Source organism: Penicillium vulpinum (genome assembly GCF_028829585.1).
Source record: "Penicillium vulpinum strain IBT 29486 chromosome Unknown utg000004l_segment0_segment0, whole genome shotgun sequence".
In the NCBI taxonomy this organism is placed as follows: Eukaryota; Fungi; Ascomycota; class Eurotiomycetes; order Eurotiales; family Aspergillaceae; genus Penicillium; species Penicillium vulpinum.
In genome coordinates this window covers 2,259,500-2,276,684 of record NW_026643244.1, presented here as the reverse complement: position 1 = coordinate 2,276,684, position 17,185 = coordinate 2,259,500, and the positions used below count along the sequence as shown (strand labels likewise).

The following is a 17,185-nucleotide window of genomic DNA, read 5'->3' as shown; positions in this document are numbered from 1 at the left end:
TGACATAACTCGGTAACACGGATGATGTTATAAGTGGCGCTAGTTTTCCTGACTCCATTGGATGTCCCTCGGCTGGCTGGCGGCTTTGCGGCACGTAGATAACACAATGACCTGGTAGGGTCAATGCATCTTTTGAGGTTTGGTAAAGGTACAAATGTCGTTATGCACAAGGGCCTTCCTTGTCAATGGTGTTGATCTAGCTTGATAACCTGAAATAAGAGCGAAAAAAAAAAGATGGGCCCGAGCCCGGGATTGACGGCGACCTCGCCCAATATTGCTTTGCCTTATGCTTACTAAGGCCTTCGCCTGCCACCCGTCCCTCTATCTCACGAATAGGATCTTCATAATATACATCTGGCTAGACAGAATTAAATTCCGGCCTTTATTATTTTTCTCCTACCCAAACACAGTGCCATAGTTCGGGCCTGGACGAGTAAGAAATGATCCAATAGCATCTGCAGCTAGATTCACCGTAAATCACAGTTTAGAAACCACAATCTTAGCTTCCCCAGACGCGAATTCAACATTCCAGCCTCCTCTCGCACGTTTCGATTCCCCACCAGCCACAGCATAGTCATCGTCCGTACCAGGAGTCTCAACCCAAACAACAACAGAAGAAACATCAGACGAGCCAGGAACAATACGTAGTTGAAGCGACGTTGGCCGAGAAACATCAAACGAGACCTCTTCTATCAGTCCAGCGCTGATCGTGACATACACTCCAATTTGGGCAACATAGACCCGACGGCGCACAGCGTCTCGTGGCTGCACGGTGACCGTGTCTCCACTGGTATCGATATTCCCACCATACGCAATAAGCCCGAGATCAGGATCATCGACGATGTAGACAGCTGACCCAAGCATCATGCCTAGGAAGTTTGGACCGTAGTCACCGGAATAATCGTCGCCTTGCAGGGTATCAGGGAAGGAATGGAAAGCATTGTACATAGAGCCGTCTTGTCGGATGTTGGATAGTGGTCCTGTTATCCCGCCATAGCCAACTCGGAGGAGATAGGTGTCGGTTGGATTCTGGCGGAACTGGGATAGCAACGGTAGTGCGTTGAGGCTTGATCCGTAGTGATGGATCATGCGCTCGATACGCTGTAGCTTGCCGCCATAGCTGAATGAAGGTCAGTAAAGAAAATGAATCAAAGAAAGCTCAACTGTAAATGGTTGGCTTGGCTCTTACATGAAGTCCCAATATCGCCGGGCATTCCCGTTCCATCCCCAATGTGGCACTGTGGGCATATATCCTAGGATGCTGTTGATGGTCTTCGTTGCTGTGTTGGTCATTTTGAAATAGCTAAATGAAATGTTAGCAAATCGTATCACTATTAGAAAAGGCACCAAAGAGGAAAAACATACTTGCTCCAGTAATAGATTCCCTCTTGGCCAGTCGAGTCCCAAGCCATCTCACTGCCAAATGGAACATCCTCCATATCCCATGCCTCAGCACGGAGCTTCATGGCAGCCTCCACAGAATCGGCCTCGGCAGTCCACTGTTCATGTCTCAAATCCGATAGAAGCTCACCAACGACAGTCTCGCCCATGAGTCCGAGACGAGAGTACCCCACAAGCCCATACCCACGCGAGTCCGTGGCGAAACAGGCCACTGTGGTGTTGTATGCTTGACTGAGGTACCACTGCCAGTTGTGTGTTTTCAGAAGGGCCCCGTTATCTCGACCTGCGCGATACAGCGCCCAGTATGCCCCGATCACATGGATATAGTCGTAGGCACGGTCTGTAGCATAGGAGCCATCCTTATTCCATGACCACCAGTTGCCCCAGTCAAGAGACTGACTGTATTTGTATCCAGGAAGTTGAGCAGGCTCGTAAAAGAAGATGCTCTTGCGGACTGTGAAGTCTGCATTTTGGATCGTCTTGGACAGAACATCGGAAGCAAATTGTTCAAGCTTTGATACTTCTGTCGCGTCGGCTAAGCCTGATTGTTTCATTGTGCTAGCCAAATAGGACACCCCGCCTTCGTCGCTTAGTCCGGAAATCCAGACTCGGGGTTCTTGGAGGACTTGTGCTTGGGTTGAGTGGTCCCATGTCATGACTGATGGAGCTCGATGGAAGGGGTCACTTGTGTCATTGAACCACATTGATGTGGTAGTGAACTCGCCCAATTTGCTGATTGTTGCTGGTGCTGAGTCCGTAATGAAGTAGTGTACTGTTTGGAATTTGCCATCTTCGTATGTGATCGCTACTTTGGTTCGACCCCAAACCAAGCCAGTTGGCGTGAGTGATAGAATGCCATTTGCATCTTGGGTTATCTTGAAGGAATTGTCTTGGGACACGACCTCAGAGATTTGAGAATGAGAGACGTAAAGCCGAGCTGTGAGGTCAACTGGTACCACATATCCTGGTATGCCCAGCGTGGCAGGCGTGTTAGTGGCTTTGACTGCATCGTGTATACCACGCACACCGTCCTTAACAACCGTGAAGCGCAACCCATAGGTCACTGATTCGCCTGGGCTCAGGAGTCGAGAGCTAGGTTCGTTCCATGGGGTGGCACCAGACCACTCATTCTCGGCATAGGCTTTAGTGTGAGTCTGCCATTCGTAGAATCCCTCAAACGTTTGACTACCGTAATAGAGAGGATCGGTGCTAGGCTCGTCCAAGTTTCGCCATGCTTCCAGTGGAGTGCTCGTGTTGAGCAACGGGGTAACAATCAATGATGATCCGGTCCCAGACGTGGGGGTCACTTGAAGATACCCAGCGTCCATCCCGATATATGGATCTATGAGCGAGCACTTGGCCACCATGTCTTCTGCTGTACGGTTGGAGAAGATACTGTTGAATTCGGTCGGGAAGCCCAGGCTGCCAATTTCTAGTGTCTGCTTTCCCTTGTTGGTCAGAGTAAAGGTCAAACCGAGATCACCGTCAACGTCAATCCATTCTCGAAGAATATTAATAGGAGAGGTTGGTAGGGTTTGTGTCATCTCAGCGGCCGCAAGAGCATCGGACTTGGCACTTTTTAACGATTTTCTTGCTTTCGCTGAGTCGCCTGCAATCCACTTTGTTGAACCCGACAGTCGATAACGATATGAAATGTCCCCATTATGGTATTGACCATTTGCCGCTCTGTATGAAATGTCATCGAAAGGCAAGAAGTCGAAAGATTCTCCTGCTGGCTTGAGAGAGGCGAGGACCTGGGAATCTTTGACTAACTTGATGTCAAAGTTGGCTGTGGATAAAGAAGTATAGCCATTGGCTAGACCAAGCGTATCATCGTATGCTTGCACAGTCGCAAAAAAGAAAGCGAGGAATCCCGAATGAAGTTTCATTATACAAACTGTTAGCCGAGGCACGCTCTTCTTCAGCCTTTGGGGATTTAAAAAATGGAATGGAAATATAGAGAATATATAAGTAAGACAGTACAGCTTATGCTACCGGATAAATATCGGGTCTCTGGAGACAATGCAACGTGAGGCATCATAGCTATTAGCCGGTTGTTGATTCCCCCACACCTTTACTCCGCAGCGTTGCATCGTGAGAGCCAGGCTACATGAATTTAATCTAAGAGGATTATATATTTTTACGCCAATGAAGAGTTGTTTATTCCAGTTCGAAAGTTATTTCCCCCGCAATAGGTACTTTAATACATAGAATTAGGCCGACTATTCTTGTAGAATATAACGAGGGAGATCGATCAAGACCGCAAGCAAAACGATTATCGATATTGACACGATATTAGGAAGGGAAAATAGAGATTGATCTGATAAAGGCGTGTTGATAAAGCACCCATCCAAGCCCATAACTGTCTTAACATTTCATATAAGAAAGAAACAAGAAACTATAATAAATCTGCTTTGATCCATGCATTTGGCCCAGCTCTGATCCTCCAGTGAAAGATGCTAATCTCAATTCGCAACAAGAGCCCTAGGAAGCGTAGCCCTCCTAAAAAAAGTCAAGCCTAAAGACGCTGATACAGTTTGACAGAAGCATAGTTCCTCGGCATGATACCCGTGTTTAAACCCCCTTGCCTACAGAAGCTTCATCCTTAACACGTTAATAAACTTGGCGACAGTCGAATAGTCATTTCGCCAACAAAACCATACATTAACACAGGCTGATTTCAAATGGAAACGACCCTATCCTTTTAAGCAGCTTTTGATTTGACCCATATACTCATCTGCAAAGAAGGCAGCCTCACCTCTCTTAAGTACAATCATGAGCTTCTTCAGATTAAAACCAATGAAGCTAACTAACCAATCATGAGGAGCATTTACACCCAAAAGGCTATTTGGGATTTGTCACAGTACTGAAGTGAGTTGTGATATGGTGTGGGATAGCCATCAACAATAGCACCTAGCAACGGGGGTCTTTTTAAAGGGCCTTTCAACAAGGCAACGAATTTGATAGCTCCAGGGGGGCGATTAAGATAGTAGAAAATAAGAGGGCTTCATAACCCGATGGAAGGTCATACTACAAAGAAAGAAAATAATAAACTACCTACTACGATGTAGCTCCTTATATGCTTCATGGGGACAAACGGAGATCTGACTAAGTGCAGACAAGCAAGCAAAGTATGGCTGCTTTGCTGCCTGAGTGCATCAATTATTAATATAACTAATTAACTGGCAGACATTGAAAATGCTAAATCGAAATCATTGAACATCTCCATTGGATCAAGCAGTCCAATGTCCACATGAGATTGAGTCAGGAAATCCAGCATGGTTGGTTGATGCAGAGCCATTTCCGTAGTGAGATATGGGACATTTGATTCAAAGAGTGGAGGACCCAGGTCTTCCAAAGGGCCCATGGGAGATTGAAGATTGTTCGAACTTCGGTGTGGTCGTAATGATTCGGAATCGGATCCTTCAGTCGTCGGCAACATATTGGCAATGTTGTCCAGAGCCCTGCGAGAAAGTGTCGATGTAGAGTATAGCGGGCTATCGTGAAGACATTGACGCACACGCTGCATGCGTTCGTATAGGTCTCTTGACGCGAGACTATCTGATAAGCTGAGATTCTTGAGAATTTCAGTTGCGGTTTCGGCAGATGTCAAATCGCTTGGATCTCCGAGTGGTAGAAGGCTCGAAATCATGAGGATTAATGCAGCAGAGAAGAGGTACGCAGGGAATGAGTAGCCAAATATTGCTAGAGACCCGCCGGTCCATTCATTCACACATAATGCCAGCGAATGTCTTGCTGCGTGTATACACGCCTCACTCAAAGTGACCAGGATGGATGGGATGGAATCCATAGACTTATTAGTTTGGTCTTTGATCCTTAAAGTGAGGACATGGAGAAGGACTGGTCGAATTGCCAAGATGACGCACTAAAGTAGTCAGTATAGTTTCGAAAGAGGTCCAAGGATAGTTATGCTCTCACAAAATTGAACTGGAGATGCATTTGAACTGTATGTTTCGAGTTTGGCCTGTCTGCACTGAGCCTCAGATGCTCAGGAATAGACCGAACCCACTCTTTCAATTGAGTTAAAAGCCTCTGTTCGCGATGTAAAAAGGTCTCGGCCGAAATCTTTCGACAGTATATCTCCCCCGTTGTGTTACCAATAATTCTGGCAAGTTCTATTGCTGCGACCTGGTAAGCACCATCCAAAAATTGGTCAGGGTATATTTCGGACGCCGAAATGGACGGTGGGTCGACATGGATATCCTCGTCATGGATTTGCACAGGGAACCCCGACTTTGAGCCCCAGAATCGGTCAAGCACATATATAGTCCACCATATCCGGATGCGGTGTTCTCGTGCTACTGGGTGTAGATTTTGGGCTAGTGGGATGTTATAGTTTAGGCCTATGCTGAGGCCGAGTCGTAATGCATTCCCGATCAAAAGGTAGGCGGAGTGAAAGCGGTTCAAGAATTGACAGAAGAAGGCCTACAGAGAATAAGTAAGAGCCGAGGTGACTGCCGAAAAGGGGACTGACAATCAAAAGCAAACTTTCTATATGAATCATGCTTGGTCTCTCGGGGATGATCTGGATGAGACTCCACGCCTTGGCAAAATAGGCCAAGCCAGGTACACTCGACGTGTCGGACAGATCATGAGGAGTTGAAAAAACTTGGGCGATGGCGAAAAGAGCAAAGTATTTACATTGAATAGTTGGATTATCGAAATCCCCTCTCTGATAGACGCCATGAAGCATGTCCAATGTGTCCTTTTTCAATGCCAAATGGAAACTTGGGATGATATGGCCAAGCGCAGTCTTCACTAACAGCTGGGCACTCACAAGGCTAGGCCATTGTACATCTGTGTTAATTAAAGATGATATTGCGGACTCGTCAGTATAACGCGACCTTGGAAGATGAGATATTGGCATGTTGGTCCCTTTCAAAGACTGGCACAGACGAGTAGCAAAAGCAGCGCAAGTTGCCTCGCTAATATAAAGGGGGACCACCGAGGCATCGTTTGATTGGAACCATGGCTTCTCGCCAAGAATATTACTCTGTAGCAGGGGCTCAGTGTTCGCAGTGGCTATATCTTGGTTAACTTGTTGGGGACCAGAGCTCTGGCCTTGTCTGTTTGAGCAGCTTTCTTGTTTCAAACGACGTCGTTGGTCATGCAACTCTTGGCTGTCTTTCAGAAGTTGCTCAAAGTAGCTATCAGTTATTAAAGTTAGTGACTCGTTTGAAACCAGGGACTAAAGAAGCTGGACACCTTTCATCCACCCGTAGTTTGCGATCTCGGGTCGCATATCTGCATTGGGATTCGTAGCCTGCAGCTCGGCATTTCGAGCATGGCTTTTCTCCCGAGCATTTGATTTTTTGCGCATGACACCGATGGCAGCTGTGAACAGTGTGAGCAGATGTCTGATGTTGCTTTGGACATGCTTACGCCACTGCTCTTTTCTTGGGTCTTGTTGTGGTGCGGGTGGGCTGTTGGCCAGATCGACTGTGTATACCCTGTGAATCAGTGCCCATCTCAATCTATAAGCTGATTTCAAAATGAAATGAGATTGTTTTTGGAGAAAAATATGAGGCGGTGGATGTGTTCGGCAAATCTTCAGTTCGCCGATCCGCCCAATCATGAACGGAATTACAATCAAGTGCTTGTAAATTGCTACTCGACGCAAATTCCCCCTGTTTGGCACGCAAACATTTGGATCATTCAGTACACTGTAAAATATAGATTTAGCTACTTTTTTTTTTCCTAATGAGTTAGGTGGTTTGGTCACTAAATTTGTAATTCAAGTCCATATACTCATAAAATACAAAGTAAAGAAAAGGGCAGTAATTCGTCAAGTCAGTATATATCTAGTGTAACAGGAACCGCGTAGGTATCTCTCGCGATTCGAGCTCTAACGAGACAGACGTTTTCCGTCTTTTAGGGGGATTGACGTGATTCTTCAATCCTTTATTGAAATTAAGGATACACATCACGCAGTTGATATTCGTGATAAGCATCAGCAGCAACGATACAACCGCGAATAATGTCAGGGATACCCGAACGGAACTGAAATCGGTGCTCTCCGTGGGGCTGTGAATTCTATGGAGAGTGAGGCCGAAGCATCCCATTATAATAAGCATAAAGAACTGAATGGCTGGTTAGTTTGAAGCTCGGGTATTGATTCGCAGAATCCTTACCATCATGAGTATGAGAGATTTCGTTTTCTCGCGCTTGCAAAATTGAGCCGACAGGACCAAGGTCGCTATGGTGATTGGAATCAGAGCGGCATTGAGGATAAAATCGAGATCTTCGGCCTGAAAGACCACAAGGAGCATTTGAAGTTGACTTCCGAATACGAAGAAGAAATCGAATTTTAGGAGAGCAATATACACCTAGAGGAACTAGGTTAGTCACAAAACAATGGCACATTACTAGCCTTGTTGCAACAAACCTGATATGTAAAATATCGGCGCTTCATCTGCAAATCGGCGCTGATATTCTTGTATATAGACCATGAAAACTCCGCGCGCAGCTTCCACGTAAAAAAGCTCATGCACACAGTCCCCACAGCTAAAAACACGGGCACAAGAATGATTTCGATGTCATACAAGCTCTGCAGACGCTCGTCGGGGACTTGATGGGTCAAGCTGGCAATCGTGTCCTTGATCTCCTGAATCTGGAGAATACCAAATGTCAACAGGCCCAGATTACAGATACAGAGTCCGACCAGCTGGATTGTATTTTTCCGGCGCAGTGCGTCATATGATAGAGCAAGTTCGTATAGAAGAGCGAAAATGTATAGGCCAAGGAATGATTGAAAGCGCATTGGTCCGTCTGCTTTTTCGTTGTCGTCGAGGTCGTCCCACAAGCTCATAAGAATCCAGCTAATTTTACCATAAGCTCTCAGTCTGAGAAGGGACTGATATTCAAGGTCGAGCCCCTACCTTTCAATTGCGACTGTGAGTATCGTCTCGATAACCACCGTTATTGCAAATAATCGGGTCCATAATGTGTTGGGGACGTATAGTAGAGGTCGGCTGTGATTCGGGGCCTTGTGGTGTTCGCTCATGACCGGACTGTGGGGCATGGGATATGTGTATATCTCTGGTTCCTTGACCTTGGATGTGTAAGAATCGTTGTATTCATATCGGGTAGTTTGAAAAAGTTCAGATTGGGTCATGACGGGGTATCAAAAGATCAAAAGATCAAAATTGCAATGTGGAAAGAAAGATCAAACTATTTTCAGGAGTTTCGTATAAGAGATATTCCAAACCGAATACGACTGCCTTCATAGTGGGGCGACCACGCAAGGCTTCCAGGTTAGATTGTTCAAAGCCAAGGCTGATCTAGTGTCGGTCTATTTGCAATTGACTTCCACTAGACTAAAAAGAAAAGAGAGGCTTATATTTGAGGGGGCTAGCAGGGTATAATGTATAAGAATAGTCGGCCTTATAAACAGCCTTATCGTGTCTTTTTTGGTATCTAAGGAGACTTCTAATTTTCTTTAAAAAGATAAATTCTCTGTTTATTGGTGTTATATAAGGATAGGAGTTAGCAAAATATAGAATATAGTGAAAAGGGTGTAAGATGTGATCAGGGGAATACGCGTATCCGGACTATACATCCATGTCAAGTACCACAACCTCAATTGAAAACGCGTATATTGTACGTTGCAATATTTCATATGAATATTCGTAAAATATACTTAAAACACGAGTACGAGCACAAGTTAATATAGACAATTCTAGGTTAGAATCCTTCAAATGCTCCATATGGGACCGCCATATGGACGTAGCCCAATGGACGTTAGTACGGAATATTTAACTTTTCTCGTCTGAGACAGGGATAAATTGTATTGTATGCTAGTATGAGGATACTAAGATAATGCGGCGATGGGGATATATCCAAAGAGAATTCAACAATGAACGCCATGCCAGTGCTTAAGCCACCTCAAACTCCAGTACCCGAACACCACAATAAAACAGAAACGGAGAACACACAGCAAAGCAAAACCAGCACAGAAAAACTCCGCATAAATGCATGACACATAGCAGTACGCATTCGAGTATGCATCAGAAATAAGAAAATTAGAATTCCATCTCGTCATCCCAACCCAACTGATCGTATATCGACGTGGATTGTGATTTCTCCGGCGTTACGGGCACAGCTGCGGCACCTTTAACGGGGGTTCCCATCACGGGAGGTGGGGAGTGAGCGCGAGGATTCTCAGTGACCATGGCATCAACCGATAGAGAAAATGGCACAGCAGTGGGAGTAGATATACTCTGCGGTGCGTGTCTTTTGGGCGGAGTCTCCATGATCGCCGAGGTGCGAGCGTGATTGAGAGACTGGCTGAATTGCCGAGATGATGTCGATAAGGTTTCTGCGAATGAGGAGATGTTCTTAGGCCGAGTATGGATGGGAGAGCCCGGGACCATTGGTTGTGTGGATGAGCGGGGGGTTGGGAGATTGGGAACCCTGAACAGGCCTTTGCCAGTGGAGGATGATGGCCGACGGGCAGCTATGGTGTCACTCTGGAAGAGTTTGGATGACGGCCTAGTTGGAGTTTCTTGAATAGCTGCTTCCGGCTGACTTGATCGTGGACTTCGTCCATCGCGTAGATTGTCATGAGAATCGAATGGGTCAGAGTCGGCGCCAGAGAATGAGATTGCGCGTCGGCTCGAGGATGGAACCATCATGGGAGACTCGTCGAAAGGAGAATTTTCCACACCTGCAAATGACCGGGATGGGGCTAGACTACGAGAGAGTGGCGGTCGCCCGACGCCCATGTCCATCTTTCGATTGCCTCGAGGAGTTGCCATGACCTGGACACCTTCGCCAAACGGATTACGCACGGGGTTTCTTGACTTCCTTGAACTGCCTCCGCCGCTTGTAACCCGTTTCGACGCATCGTCTGCTATATCCTTGGAGACGAGCTCTCTGTTCGGCTTCCGGAGCGCGTTAATTGCAGCATCAAGCTCTTTCTTCTGGTTGGCCAGCATTTGGACCTTTCTTAATTTGGCCTCATGCTGTCGTGCTACGGCATCCAGATCAACCTCGCGGTTTTCCGTGCGTTTTGCTTTCTGAATGCCACCCCGAACACTGCCGCTAAGAACAGTGGGCAACAAGGGCTCAATATCGCGCTTCGCATTATTTTGCGTTGGTGCAGTGTTTGATCGAGTCAATCCTGGGTGCCGAGCATGAGACGCTGCTGCTTTATCGTCTGTAAGCACTCGCTGCAATGTTCGTCGGGGCTTCGGCGCAGGCTGTTGTCGCTTGACTTCCGCTCCGGGTTCCACGCGGTGCGATTTACTCGAGGGTTGTGTCCTCTTAGCAGCTGGGGAAACACCGCCAGAGACCCCGAATTTGCGGGTGATCAACTTGCATTTATCTGGGAGACGTGCAGCATAGAAGGGAATGATGACTTCCGTGCAGAAATCACGCACCGCATCGCTCTCAACTTTCTTGCCTGAAAGATGGTTGTCACTGAAAGAAGAAGCCTTTGCTGTATCAGAGGCAGACGTTTCTTCCATTGTCACAGCGTGCCAAATGCACATCCGATCGAGATGGAGTTCGAGCAGCACGTTCAAATCCGTGGCCTTCTTAGCCCTGGCTTTCTTCGGCGTACTTTGCTCCCCATTCACATCTTTCTCCTTGTTAGTGCTGTTTTTCTCTGCCGAAGCAATAGTCATTTCCAACACCATGACCTCCAAAATCAGCAGGATCTGCAATTGTGTCTCGCGCAACCGGAGATCCGAAATCTGTTTTTTAGACTCTGCTTCACGCGCCGCTTCCTGTGTAGAAGATCCATCCAAGATTCTGTCCTTCCACCACCTGTGGATAAATCCTTCTTCTTCTGGGTAAAGACCATTCTTGCCCATCTTCTTTTTCTTACTCTTCCGCTTCTTAGATTTCGCGCCATCGTCAGAAAGCGCAAGAACTGCATCGCGAATTACAAATGGCAATGTTTCTCTGTATTTGAGGTCCATTTTCTTTGTAGCGAGGATAGCTTCGCGGTATGATTCAATCAGCTCCGCCGAGCCATGAGGTTGCTCTGAGTCACGAGCCTGGAAAGCAGTCCGGCAGCGTGTCAACGGGCCCTTCGCAAAGTACGCCACAGAAGTCTAGAAAATGTCAGTCGGGTCACTCCCCCAATATCGAGTAGAGCATATTACCTTCGAAACGTAGAGAGCCTGTAGATAGTGATCTCTCATCCCGTCTAGCAACTCCTCAGGCGACTGTTGCACATCCACAACATTAGATCCAACACCATCAACCTCCATAGCTGCAGTGACATCCCCTAAGCCCTGAGATTCAGGAAGCAAGAAAGAACCCCCCTCAGCGGCATCAAAACTCTTAGACGGAGCAAGTGAATGACTCCGATGCTCTACAACACCCACAAAGGATGTCTCCGTATTCCCGAGATCAGAATCAGACGGACCAAAGACAACAGCAATATCCAGCCCAGCAAGCTTTTCGCCCATCTCAAGGTCAGAGAGGGGCTCATCGATCTGAGCAGCCTGCCACCAGTCAACCCCATCAGGAATAGCATTGATCTCGTCCACGGCCACACCATCCCCCTCCACCGCGTCAATGCCATGCCATCCCTTGGCCGCAACAACGATATTGCCCTCGTGCACCCATCGGGCGAGTTTGGAGAGAGAGTATATGCCCCTCTTCACTCTTTCTACAACGTACAGCCCGCCATTGGGTACCATACGCACAGCGAGGATAGTTGGTTCCGCCTTTGCTCGCAGATCAATTTCTAGTGTGGGGATGTCCGCGGAGAAAAGGCCGCCTGGTTGCTCATCGGACCGGGAGGCAGGCGTGTCGTCGAGCCATGAGAGGGGCAGTCTTGTGCGGGGGAGAGCGGCAATTGGTTCGAGGATTAAGGGTTCATCAGATAAAGACGCTGAAGGAGCCTATACAAGTTGCGAAGAGTGAGCAACAGCAAACAATGGATTGAGCGTATGCTGGGCTAATTAAAAGCGCAACTCACTCTTATGACGATGGAAGAGGTGGTGAGTTGTCTAGTAGCATCATTTATCTCATCTTGATCGACCCTTTTCCGCTTCCTTATGAGTGGAGGGGTCGGTTCGTGGAGTTTGTTCAGCGCGGATGAACTAAGCGGATCCAGGATACTAGGGACAGTACGCGAAGCCATGATCGCCTCTAGGAAATAGTGGGCATCCTGTAATTTGGATTCAAGAGTCGAGTCTCTAAATGAACAAAGCTTGAAAGCAATTGATGTTGTGCAGGTGTCGACAGATCGCGCTCGAATCTTAGCGGGTCTGGCGTCACGCGTCGGGACGTGCACTCCGCCTGGACCAATGTAAGACAAGTTAATTAGTTTCAACATAGTGATCAAGGGTATTTGTCTTACGAATTTCGTCTAGGTATTGAAATTGCTGATTTCGTAGGGGATTGAGTACGTCAAAAAGGAATTTAGAACACTAAAAGTAGTAGTATACTACGAAAAACAATATGTGAAAAAAATGTATGAAAATATTATTGAATCTATCGCTAATGTTTAGATTAGCAAGCCCAGGGCCAAGACGAAAAGAACCCTCAGGCACTCTCACAGAGAGTGCCGTAGAGATTCCCCTGAAACCGATAGAGCATGATCCAGCGTGGAAGCAGGACCAAAATCTCCTCGGTAGGCGTCATGGACAATGAGGTAGAGATATGGTGTTGAAGACTGTCGCTCCAGAAAAACGCCAAAAACTTCCTTTCCCAGCCGATGAAAAGTGGTATCATGTTGAATTTTGTCTTCGCCGTAAAGGCCCGTCATTTGCGCGACCATGCAGATAATGAAACAAGAGAAGTTGGTCTCCAAGGGGAAACCAACTTCTGGATTTTATGAGGGTTTTTTTTTATAGTCTATGCTCATCGTGCTTTGAGTTGTTGAAAACAAAGCAAATCATCACAGTCGTCAAGAGTTGTCCGGAGTCACCGGATCAAGCAAAGCCCGCTTAGAACTTGAGGGCACGGGGTGACTCCCAGGAGAACGACTGGTTAGTGAAGTGGCCGTTCTTAGCGGTCTGGTAGTAGATGGGCTTGGCCAGATCGAGATCCTTCACGATGACACCGGGACGGAGATCGAAGTTGTTGCGGATGATCTCGACCAGCTCGTCGGAGGTCTTGGAGGAAGTGCCGTAGGTCTCAACGAAGATGGAGAGGGGCTCAGCGACACCAATGGCGTAGGAGAGCTGAACGAGGGCACGGCGGGCAAGCTTGGCGTTGACCAGAGACTTGGCGATCCAGCGCGCAACGTAAGCGGCCGAGCGATCCACCTTGGAGTAATCCTTTCCGGAGAAAGCACCACCACCGTGGGCACCCCAGCCACCGTAGGTGTCGACGATGATTTTACGGCCAGTGAGACCAGCATCACCCTGAGGACCGCCAATGACGAAGCGGCCGGAGGGCTGGATGTGGTAGACAGTGCGGTCATCGAGAAGCTCGGCAGGGATGACCTTGCGAACAATCTTCTCCTTGATGACAGCGCGGAGCTCCTCAGTGGAGACATCATCGCTGTGCTGGGCAGAGACGACGACGGTATCGACACGCAGGGGCTTGACACCACCGTTGTCGTGGGCGTACTCAATGGTGACCTGAGTCTTGGTATCGGGGAGCAACCAGGGGATGGAGCCATCCTGGCGGGCAGCCTTCATGGCAGAGTTAAGCTTGTGGGAGAGGAGGACAGTCAAGGGCAGAAGCTCAGGGGTCTCGTCAGTGGCATAGCCGAACATGATACCCTGGTCACCAGCACCGAGCTTCTCAAGAGCATCATCGTAGTGAAGACCCTGAGCGATATCAGGGGACTGCTGCTCAATGGCAACCAAGACGTTGCAAGTCTTGTAGTCGAAGCCCTTCTCGGAGGCATCGTAACCGATGTCCTTGATAGCGCCACGGATAATCTTCTGGTAGTCCAGGTGGGCCTTGGTGGTAATCTCACCGAAGACCATAATCATACCTGGTGTAACATGTCAGATTGAAATCTGGCCTAAAGGAAATATGGTCAACCTACCGGTCTTGGTGGCAGTCTCGCAAGCGACCTTGGAGAGGGGATCCTCAGCAAGGCAAGCATCGAGGATGGCATCGGAAACCTGATCACTGTTGGTAGATTAATATACATGTGACAACAGGAATTGATGGTGTAAACCCCATCTAATAACTCTATGAGTGCAAAAATGACAGGTTTTAGGGGGTATAACTCACGCAATCTTATCGGGGTGACCCTCGCCGACAGACTCGGAGGTGAAGAGGAAAGTGCCGCTGTTTGAGACAGAACCCATTGTGATTGTGTGTGTGAAGAAACGGAAACTGGAAAAGAAAAAAAAAGGGAAAGAGGGATGGAGAGAGAAGGAAAAAAGGGAGGAAGATCTCTCGGGGAGGGGGGAATTTTTGGTGGGGTTTTGCTTTTTTTCCGAGTTACACAGACGGTACCAGAGAAAAGATAGTGTGGGTGGGGGACCAGTCAGGTACTACCGAAGTACCCTCGTTGATTACTCCGTACGCGGTACTTCTTTCCCTTGTCCCAGCCGTGATCGCGCCATCGGAGGGCGGTGACTATTGCGGTGACTATTGGCAGATTGGTGGACACCCAGCAAGCTCGGAATTTTCTTGTGACGATAAGATAGACAGGACCATTGAACTTCTTTTTGATACTTTTAACTCCATACACCACCATGTCTAAATTTGGTGTCCTGGTAATGGGTCCTGCAGGTGCAGGCAAGACCACCTTCAGCAATGCGGTAATCCAGCACCTTCAAACCACCCGCCGCAGCTGTTTCTACGTGAACCTCGACCCCGCCGCTGAGACATTCGCCTACGAACCAGATCTCGACATTCGTGACCTGATCACTTTAGAAGATGTGATGGAAGAGATGGGCCTAGGACCAAATGGAGGTCTCATATACTGCTTTGAGTTCCTACTCCAGAACCTGGAATTCCTATCAGAGGCACTAGAGCCATTGAGTGAAGAGTACTTGATCATCTTCGACATGCCAGGCCAAATCGAGCTCTACACACACATTCCTCTTCTACCAACCCTCACAACTTTCCTCTCCCGCCAAGGCCCATTGAATATCAACATGTGTGCCGCCTACCTACTCGAAAGCACTTTCGTCATCGATAAAGCCAAATTCTTCGCCGGCACGCTCAGCGCCATGTCCGCCATGCTGATGATGGAGATGCCCCACGTCAACATTCTCAGCAAGATGGACCAAGTCCGCGATATGGTGACACGTCGGGAATTGAAACGGTTTACCAATGTGGATGTACAATTGCTGCAAGAGAAGGAAGAGGACGATCTCACTGCAGGTGCCAACCCGATGGCCCCGGAAGCCTTGATGAGCGGCGGATCTTTCAAGCAGCTCAATCGGGCCGTTGGACAATTGATCGACGATTTTAGCATGGTTTCGTTCTTGCAATTGGATGTCTCAGATGAGGACAGCGTTGCGGCGATTGTGAGCCACATCGATGATGCTATCCAGTACCATGAGGCCCAGGAACCGAGAGAGCCCAAGGATGCAGTTGAGGTCAACTATGAGGATTGAGGGATATTGCACATGATTAATGCATCGCTGTGACTTGCAGCAAATCCTCTGCACATTCAAGACTCCCTACGACCGACCACTTCGCCCAATGCCCCCCCCCCCCATGCAGCAGCCTCGAGTTTCCGGTCGCAGAGCAGTCTGAGACAAAGCCGCTTTTCATCTCACACTGTTATTGTACAGCCTCACAATATTGGAAAGGTTTTCCAATATACTTGTCGCACCGGACTACACAGCATTTGGAGCCTCCTTGACAAACCATATTCATTACACAACCATGGCCGAGGCTACCGGAGGGTTGAAAGTTTTCTACACTGCAAATGGATATTCGGTCATATCCCTAGTTAATAGAAATCATAACGAAACCATAATGAAACCAAAATCAATTATTCATGAATATTGTTATGTCTAGAACTCCAAAAAAACAGGCCGTTAATCGCTAGACCAATTCAACAGGATGAAGTAAAGAAACAGGCATACCAGCCGCCCGGAAAGACAATAATAGGCCGAGGATGTTGAATATTAAGCAAACACTCTCAATTTTCATTACACGACCTCATCCAATAAATAGAACTAACCCACCCTATTTGGGTGCGTTCTCATAAGCCGCCGCGGCGATCTTGCTCTTTTCTTGAAAATCGCCCACAAACCCATATATCAGACCCCAAAGCCACCCAACATCCCTGCTCGCATTCTCAATGCCAACGCGGTAGACATACCAGCCGAGACCGAGAATCGAGCCCCAGAAGACAAGCCTGAAAGCGAGTGTGACCCAGAACATGACCACGCGGTAGGCGTAGTCTAGAATTTTGATGGAGACGAGGATTATGATGGCGAGAAGGAATAGTGAGAGCAGGTCTGGCATGGTGGAGGAGTAGGAGGCGAGGAAACTCGAGACGGGCTCAATTATGTAGGGTTGGAGTACCATTGTGCGTAGGTTCGAGAGTTTTGATGCGAGTTGGTCTTGTGTGGTTGTTTGAAGGTAGGCGAATGTGGGATTTTGGAGGACTGTTTGGAGGTTTTCTGTGTCTGTTGTTAGTTTGTGGGACTTTGCGTTGGGGTATTGTATCTATAAGGCTGGAGGCTAGGTGAGATAGATACCTGGTAGGAAGTCCATGATCGTTGTGTCTTTGGGGTATCTTTGATTATTGAAGTGGTAGAATGAGGAAAAGACAGGGCGGCGCTGACTCGCGTGTCAGGTCTGTGGTTTTACTTGGCTCGTCGGCGCTTTGTTTGAGAACTTTGGTTCTTTGTGACCCTTGAAGATGGATAGG

General features: G+C 47.8%; 6 protein-coding genes across 6 annotated transcripts; 1 reads left to right on the top strand and 5 right to left on the bottom strand.

Annotated features, from left to right (window-relative positions):
• Nucleotides 1-477: 477 nt before the first annotated feature.
• On the bottom strand, nt 478-3,290 carry N7479_009406 (uncharacterized protein; the record flags this gene model as incomplete). The annotated part of the gene is made up of 3 exons (XM_057257099.1): nt 478-1,120; nt 1,190-1,303; nt 1,366-3,290. The coding sequence occupies 3 exons, from the start codon at nt 3,288-3,290 to the stop codon at nt 478-480; spliced, it is 2,682 nt and encodes an 893-aa protein (XP_057104557.1).
• Nucleotides 3,291-4,579: 1,289 nt separating this feature from the next.
• Nucleotides 4,580-8,536, bottom strand: N7479_009405 (fungal specific transcription factor domain-containing protein; the record flags this gene model as incomplete). The annotated part of the gene is made up of 9 exons (XM_057257098.1): nt 4,580-5,287; nt 5,341-5,847; nt 5,897-6,569; nt 6,639-6,756; nt 6,805-6,872; nt 7,240-7,502; nt 7,554-7,748; nt 7,808-8,240; nt 8,301-8,536. 9 exons carry the CDS (start codon nt 8,534-8,536, stop codon nt 4,580-4,582), a joined length of 3,201 nt encoding a protein of 1,066 aa, XP_057104556.1.
• A 907-nt stretch (nt 8,537-9,443) lies between these two features.
• Nucleotides 9,444-12,520, bottom strand: N7479_009404 (uncharacterized protein; the record flags this gene model as incomplete). Its single annotated transcript, XM_057257097.1, has 3 exons — nt 9,444-11,480; nt 11,532-12,278; nt 12,356-12,520. 3 exons carry the CDS (start codon nt 12,518-12,520, stop codon nt 9,444-9,446), a joined length of 2,949 nt encoding a protein of 982 aa, XP_057104555.1.
• An 808-nt stretch (nt 12,521-13,328) lies between these two features.
• N7479_009403 (S-adenosylmethionine synthetase) lies at nt 13,329-14,651 on the bottom strand (the record flags this gene model as incomplete). Its single annotated transcript, XM_057257096.1, has 3 exons — nt 13,329-14,329; nt 14,384-14,469; nt 14,575-14,651. The coding sequence occupies 3 exons, from the start codon at nt 14,649-14,651 to the stop codon at nt 13,329-13,331; spliced, it is 1,164 nt and encodes a 387-aa protein (XP_057104554.1).
• Nucleotides 14,652-15,044: 393 nt separating this feature from the next.
• Nucleotides 15,045-15,914, top strand: N7479_009402 (putative signal sequence-binding GTPase GPN3; the record flags this gene model as incomplete). Its single annotated transcript, XM_057257095.1, has 1 exon — nt 15,045-15,914. The coding sequence occupies one exon, from the start codon at nt 15,045-15,047 to the stop codon at nt 15,912-15,914; it is 870 nt and encodes a 289-aa protein (XP_057104553.1).
• A 580-nt stretch (nt 15,915-16,494) lies between these two features.
• Nucleotides 16,495-17,028, bottom strand: N7479_009401 (Apq12 family protein; the record flags this gene model as incomplete). Its single annotated transcript, XM_057257094.1, has 2 exons — nt 16,495-16,934; nt 17,013-17,028. The coding sequence occupies 2 exons, from the start codon at nt 17,026-17,028 to the stop codon at nt 16,495-16,497; spliced, it is 456 nt and encodes a 151-aa protein (XP_057104552.1).
• Between the last annotated feature and the right edge of the window lie 157 nt (nt 17,029-17,185).